We start from the raw sequence: 7,934 nt of genomic DNA on the forward strand, positions 1-7,934 counted from the left end.
CACAGAGTTTTTTACCGCCTTTCACACCCAATCTCTTGACCGTATTTGCTTTAGCAAAACAAACAATGGAAGTGGATTGTGAGCATTCTTTGCCAGCCCAGCGCCAACCCCCATGCGTATTTTTCCAGTCCCTTCCAAGTCAGCTGGTCTGCATGGCATGCCTCTTTCGTGGTGTGGTCCTTGGCGGCCTTGTTCCATTCGCAGCAGGGCCGTTAAGTCCTCAAAACAGCAAGTTCCTGCCGTAAGTATTACGCCTCCACTTTTACTTCTCTTAAACGAGGTGTTTATAACTAATAACTATATTACCTGAAAGCAAAGTGAGCACAGTCTGGCTTCTTGGGTGAAAGAAGTAGGTTTGGGAAATGGGAGAACAATAAAGCTGTCTAGCCACCTGAAGCCAAAAGCTCTGAGTTCTCCTTTCTAGCTTCCACATTATAAATTCAAAGAGGAGATAAATATTTCCTCTCTAATTGGGGATTTAATGGGAATTTTTCACAAATACACAAAATCTGACAAACTAGCCCTTCTAGTCAGCTTTCTCTAATTCAGGGATTGATAATTCAGCATATGAACTAGCCGGACCCTTCTTTTATTCTTACTGCCTTGTGACCTCGTTCCTTCAGCAGAAACTGCAAGGAGCAAGGCATAGTAGCCCACACCTAAATCCATACTGCTGGTAAGGCTGAACCTGGTGGACCACTTGACTTAGGAATTTCTGAGCTGCAATTGGGCTAAAGCCAAAAGGGTATCCAAACTGAGTCCAGCACCAAAATGGTGAACCCCCAGAAGTAGGGAGCCACCAGGCTGCCTGAGGAGGGGTGAACTGGCCCAGGATGAAAAATGGAGCAAGTTAGAGCTTCTATCCAGACTGTTATTGGGATTGGCCTCCAGTGGCTACTTAACTTCCAGCCTGGGTGAGACAGAGGAGGGAGAGGGAAGGGAGATGGATTAACAATAAGGATAGCGACTGGACCTGTGATTTCATTGGTGCATCAAATTCCAGGTGAGAAATTTCGTCGAACAATGCTGGTCAGCACCTTCTCTGAAACTGGACTTATCCCAAATATTGAAACGTTGAATGGGACAGACCATGAGTAGGGAACCTGTGGCCTTCTAAGTCCTTGGGTGCAGCCTTTTCACTAAGTCCAAGTTTTACAGAACAACTCCTTTTATTAAGGAGATTTGTTCTGTGAAGTCTGAATTCAGAGGGCCACACGTGGCCTCTAGGCCACAGGTTCCCCACCCCTGGGCCAGACCTTGTCAAAAGTGGGACTTCCTAACTTTGAGACCAGTTTTCTGTCTCCTAGGAAAGAAACTAAAAATTTTTTCTACTTTGCTAGTTGTAAATGATCCTGATAAAAGTTTAGTGGGTTGGGGGTGGGGAAGCAAAACTGTTGAAGTTTGGAATTATCTGTTTTCCTTGACCCTTTCCTCCATTACTGTAGATGATCTAGGATTGTCTAATCATATAGTCATTTTCCAAATTAGTCTATAACCATACAGTCTTAGAGTTGGAGAGGAATTAAAAGGTCTTCTAATCCAATCATTCTCAAACTTGAACAGGCAAGGACAGGACCCCAGACTGAAAATCTTAAAAGACTTTTGTTTACCTGGGTAATATCTTTTGATATTTGCCATATTAGAAATTAAACCATCTTACTATCATGAAAATCATTTTGATCTTGTGGATTCCCTAAAAGGATCTAGAGGACCCCCAGGGGTCACCATACCACACTTAGAGAACTGCTAAAATCCCTACCTATAGCATGAATCCACTCTCCAATATTCTTATTTCTATTTGAATATCTCTAGTGACAGAGAACTTAGAACCTAGGAAAGCAGCCTACACTGCTTTTGAATAGTACTAATTATTAAGATACTTTCTTATATTGAACGTAAATCTGCCTCTATAATTGACACCCCATTGGGCCCCAGGACCTCTGAAGGGGCCTAGTAGAACAAGCCTTAGCCCTTCTTCTACATAACTATAATTACTGTAAGACAATGACCTTCTCCCCACTGTGCCCCTGTGTTTGGCTATAGTCCCATTTGGGGAGAAAACATACTGTATTCACTACTTAAGATTTAAAGAAGCTCTTCAGGATCAATTGAGTATTGTTGATGGGATTTTTTCTCTTTTCAGAAATTATTGCCCTTAGATTAGTCATGCATCTACCAGGTCATCCAGGCAGGGTGTAAGAAATCACTGTTTTGTGGAAACATTTCACTGGGTGTTCTTTACTACCACCACCACCACCACCACCACCACCAAAATAGGTCTTAGAGATTCAGTACAAGACCCCAGCTGAGACTTTTGCAGCAAAGGCCAGAAGGGTATTAGCCATTTTTGAATCAGAGTAAAGTTCATTTACCCATAACCCAAGCTGAGTGAAAATAGACAGATACCCTCCATCCGTGACTCTAAACTAAACCACAGATGTATTTAATGACTACTTTGAGGAAACAGCCAAGTTTTCATAAACATGATGCCCTACTACCTGGAGCAAGAAAAGGCCCTGGGATTATTAAGAATTTTTTAATTACTATTAGTACTTTAGTAACATTTTACATGCCCAGAAAGCCCATGAGCCACCAAGAGAGCCAAGAGATGAAAAGCAACAACTGCCAGGGTCTGCCATCCAGAATGCCAGACAATACTGCGTTTCAACAGCAACAGTTGCCAGCCTGGAGACCTTCCCTCACGGCCAGGGCAGTCCTCCCTGGCTTCTTTACCACTGGAGTATTCTTTCTCAGCATGGGCATCCTCCTCATATTATCTGCGAAGAGTGTCAAGGAAATTGAGGTTTGTCCTGGTCTTACGTTTTTTCATACAGGGCAGGCTTCCTGGGGCTGGGGAGGGGGAAGAGGCGTCCTGGGCAGAAGAGGAGATTTGAGGGTAAGCAACGAAATATGATAGATCGGGAAATAAGCAGGCCAAATCCGGCTTGCAAAGGTGTAGAACCATGACTGGAAAGTGTAAGATTGTTAGATTTTAGAGTTGATGAGTTTGGAGAAGGGAAATCACATACCCAAGGTCACTCAGGTATATGATTATCCTGGTGGGCAGGGGTCCAGCATTCCAAATCCTGGGCTTACATGGATTGGGTCCAGGAGGCTCACCCAACAAGCATTTGTTAATTAAGCACTTTATGCCAGCCATTGTGTAGAAGATACAAAAGGAGAAAATCCTCTCAGCAAGCTTACATTCTATTGGAGAAGAAAATATGGGCATATATAAGTGTATCCATAGCAAGAGAAACTGAACCTGTGATTTCATTAGTATAGGGAATTCCTACATGAGGAAAGCCCCTTCTACCAATGCAGGTTAGAACCTTATCTGCAACTTAGTCTTACAAAATTTACTAGAGCCCCAAGAAATTAAGTTACTAGCCCATGGTCACACAGCCAGTACATGTTAGGCAGAACTTGAACCTGGCTCCAAGGCTAGTTCTCTATGTACTGCATCAAACTGCCTCTTGGAAGGTATAAATGAACGCAAATTATGGTTTGTCCTTCATTCTCGAAGAGGACTTTGACATCAAGGAGATGAGGACATGACTTGCAATTGACTTTGAGTGAGGGAGGGCTGTGCAGTCACCAGCCTCACATTCTCCTCCAGAGCCATCTGGGTCCAGCAGCCAGATATCAATCAGGATGACTGGAGATGGCCCAGGATGCAATGGGAGACCTTGGCCTTTTTAAGCTAACGTCTTTCCAGGTTCTCACTTTGAGTGAGGCAATACCCATTCGGTGAATCGGCCTCCTTAAGAAGTGAGTCAAAGGATAGCCCCTTTAATTAAAAAAAAAAAAATCAAACTGGGAGGGGAAGACCCTCAGGGTTGCTGGCCAAAAGAGAAACAGGTACTATTTGCATTCACTCTGAGCCAGGAAGGCCTTAGATTGGGAAGGGACCGCAGCAGCAACTAGGGGGATCAGGAGGGCTTCTTATAGAAGCTTATACTGTATGATGAGGGAAACCAAAGGACAGAACAGGATTTAAACTTATGTCTTCTTACTCTAAACCAGGGATGGGGAACCTTCAACCTCAAGGCCACACAGGGCCACACTTGAGGACCTAGAGGGCCACATGTGGCCTCGAGGCTGCAGGTTCCCCACCCCTGTGGTCTAAACCTGTATCATTCCTGTATACACACAAAGATAGATAGATAGAATAATATGTATGTATATGTATATATGTGTATTCTATAAATGATAGTACATGGTTAAATGTGTTCCAGTGTAGAAACTTTGGATACTCTGTGGCATTCAACACAATGTCATGGTCAATCTGCAGGGCAAGGAATGGGGGAAAGGAAGCACAGTGGTAGAGAAGGAAACAGATACAAATTTTTTTACTGAAGTGCCATCATAGCAGTGTGTGTGTGTGTGTGTGTGTGTGTGTGTGTGTGTGAGTGTGAGTGAACTTTCTCTGAGATCACTATTTTCATCTGAGCATCATAGGACTTTGGTGCCTATCACCTTTTCTGCAAAACAAATTTGCTCTACTGAGAATGATAAAGGCCAAAACTAAGGCTAAAACTAAGAGTAGTTGTCAGACATAAGCTCATTGCCAGTTTAATTAATGTAATTAATTAATTGATTGATTTAATTAATATATTATTAAATTTTATTAAATTAATTAATTTAATTGTAAGCTGTTTGAGACTAAAGTAGCTGTCTTCCGAAGGGGGAAGAGGAGAGAAAAGAGTTAGTCCAAAGCTAATGCCAGTTCTGTGCCGATAAAAGGCAGTGTGTAAGGTAAGCCTTTCTGAAAGGATGGATGGTCAGACCTTCATTTGGGACTTCACAGAATCTCAGCAACCATCTAGTGTAACTTATATCTGAAAAGAGAGCCCTTCTACATGTCTGACAAGCAATTATCCAATCTTTTGCTTAAAGATCTCTATCTAAGAGGTTCCTATTCACTCAGACAGCCTTTTCTACATTTGCAATTATTAAGGGCAATTTTTGAGGATAGCTAGGTGGCACAGTGAATAGGGCACTGGGGCTTGCAGTCAGAAAGATTCATCTTCCTGAGTTCAAATCTGGCCTCAGACACTTGCTAGCTATGTGACCCCAGACAAGTCACTTAACTCTGTTTGCCTCGGTTCCCTCACCTGTAAAATGAGCTGGAGAAGGAAATGGCAAACCACTCCAGTATCTTTTCCAAGAAAACCCCAAATGGGATCACAAAGAGTTAGACATGACTGAAAAATGACTAAACAAGAAATTTTTCCTGATGCCAAGGCTAAATCTGTCTCTTTAAACCTTACACCCACCAAAGAAGAAATATGTGTGTGTGTGTGTATATACATACATATATATACACACATGTATACACACACACCATACTAATTAAGTGACAGTGGAAAGAGCAGTGGGCCTACAGTCAGGAAGACCTGACTTTAAATCCTCCCTTGCACAGTTACTAGCTGTATAACCCTGGGCAAGTCACTTAACCTCTGCTTGCCTCAGTTACCTCATCTATAAAAGGGGGATAATAATAGCACCTACCTCACAGAGTTGTTGTGAGAGTCAAATGAGATAATATATGTAAAACACTTTGTAAACCTTAACGTTATATATATGCTAGTTGTTGTTATATTATTATTTCTGTGTTTCAGGCACAAGTCTGCCAGAAACTTTTATTTCTTTTAACAATCCAAGCCATTTCTGGCTTAGAGACATTCAAATTGGCATTGTTCTCCCATGCTTCCTGGCAGGTATCTCTCTCTTCCCAAGACACTTTGAGTTAATACTTAGAGAAATCTTGGACATGGTAAAGATCATAATATGTTAAAATAAAGTTTAGTTGTTAACAGTCCAAAACAATAGTCACTATTCAGTTCCTCCCTGAGACCATCCTCCTTCCCGAATGGAGAAGGCTGGGCACCATCCCTTCAGGAGATGGGGAAGAGGAGACTGCCTTTAGACGAATCAACTATTTCAGGGGTGGCAGGGTAGGGGAGAGGAAGACTCTTTTGTTCTAAGTTTTGGTTACCACCCTGAGAAAGACCTTTTATCCTCAATTTAACCCACCTTCAAACAGAGAAATATTTCTTAATATTTTCAATTTTATTAAAAAGGAGCTTTTAAATATGCTTTTACATACTCATTGCTTCTAGCTCTGCCCTCCTTATTCTTTTGCAATTATTAAATAGTAACTGAAATATGCACCTCTTTCTCAGCATCCTAACATTTTTATAAAAATTGATCATATGATAGAGTTAATAAACATTTGTTAAGTGCTCGCTATGTGCCAAGCACTGTTCTAAGTGCTGGAGATATTAAGAAAGGCATCAGACAAGTCCTAGCCCTCACAGAGCTCACAATCTAGTGGGGAAAGAGAACATAAAAAGAAACTGACGAAGAAGAGAGGAGATTACCCAGAGGTACAGGGCAAATCCTGCAGCAAAAGTGGGAAATGAGCTGAGGAGGTGAGAGTTTCAGAGGTGTTTTTATCTTGCAGAATGATGATTTTCTAGACATCCTGAAGTCCAGGAAAGTAGCCAGGGGGGAAGTGATGAGAATTCCCATGTGTTGTCCTTAAATGAACCAACAATAGGTTCCAGCCCAAACCCTACTCCGACATTGTTTGGGCCCTGATGACTCACAGTAGATGTAAATAGCAATTGTTTCTGTTTTGGACAGAAACCCTGAGGATCTTCCCCTCCCAGGTTGGATTTTTTTTTTAACTAAGTAAAAGAGGCCATTTCTCTGCCTCATTTCATACCTAGCCCTAATCACTGAATGGGCATTGCCCCAGTCAAACTAAGAGTGGGAAAGACTTTAACTCAGAAGGTCAAGATCTCCCACCGCAACCTGGACCATCTCCAGTCGTCCTGATGTATATCTGGCCACTGGGCCCAGGTGGCTCCAGAGGAGAAAGTGAGGCTGGTGACTTTGCACAGCCCTTCCTCACTTAAAATCCAATCCACTTGCAAGTCATGGCATCATCTTCCTGATGTCACAGTTCTCTTCCAGAAGGAAGAATAAACAACAGCTTCTAGCTGTGCCCTCCAAGGTCAAGCCAAATAAGTTAATTCCTTTAGCTATAGACAATGCTTCAAATACTTAAAGATAACTCTCAAGTCCCCCTTAAATCTCTTCTCCAGGTTAAACATCCTCAATTGCAAAATTTCACAACTAAAGGAATGTGGAGAGATGAGGGATTTTCAGACATTTTTTGGGATGCCAGAGCATTCCCTGGCAAAGTTGCTCAGCAGACAAGACTTGTCAACATTACTGGCCCATGTATCATATAGAATTAAAGCTAGGAAGAAACAATTTTTTATTATTATTCATGATAATAATAGCCAGCATTTATATAATGCTCTAAAGTTTACAAAGTACTATGTGTGTGTATATATATGTATATATATATGTATGTATATATATATATGTATATATATACATATATATACACACACACACACACACACACACACACACACACACACACACACATATATATGTATGTATGGTACCTCGAATGTCCCAGTGCAGTTTTTTGAGACTTCAATGGCATTAAACTGTACTAAGACCTTTTGGATACAATCTATCATCTGAATTCAACTCTTTCTACAATTAAGGAAACAGAGGCTCAGAGAGATTAACAGTCATAGGATCATAGAGCTGGAAAGATATAACTAGCTATCATCTGGTCAAACCCCCTTGTTTTACAGGTAAGGAAACTGAGGTCCAATGAAGTTAAGTCACTTATCCACTACCACACAGTAATGATAGAGCTGGAGTTTGAACCCAGGTAATTCAAAATCTACTGCTCCTTGTACTAAGAATAATAATAATAACATTTTTTATAGGTGCAGCTAGGTGACACAGTGGGAACAGAGCACTGAACTTGGAACCAGAAAGACTCATCTGCCTGAGTTCAAATCCAGTCTCCGACACTTACTAGCTGTGGTTAAGTGACT

The 7,934-nt window shown here is 41.5% G+C and overlaps 1 protein-coding gene across 1 annotated transcript in view; it reads left to right on the plus strand.

Annotated features, from left to right (window-relative positions):
- Positions 1–160: 160 nt before the first annotated feature.
- Positions 161–7,934, plus strand: part of LOC114047260 (cell cycle control protein 50C-like) — a 45,118-nt gene continuing 37,344 nt past the window's right edge. Inside the window, exons 1-2 of the mRNA XM_027868044.1 lie at positions 161–241; positions 2,578–2,803. Of these exons, the coding sequence (XP_027723845.1) occupies positions 2,585–2,803 (219 nt within the window). The 5' untranslated portion in view covers positions 161–241; positions 2,578–2,584. The remainder of the gene's footprint in view (positions 242–2,577; positions 2,804–7,934) is intronic.

The sequence above is a fragment of the Vombatus ursinus genome, unplaced genomic scaffold (assembly GCF_900497805.2).
Source record: "Vombatus ursinus unplaced genomic scaffold, bare-nosed wombat genome assembly UNPS02001419.1, whole genome shotgun sequence".
NCBI classification, from domain to species: Eukaryota; Metazoa; Chordata; class Mammalia; order Diprotodontia; family Vombatidae; genus Vombatus; species Vombatus ursinus.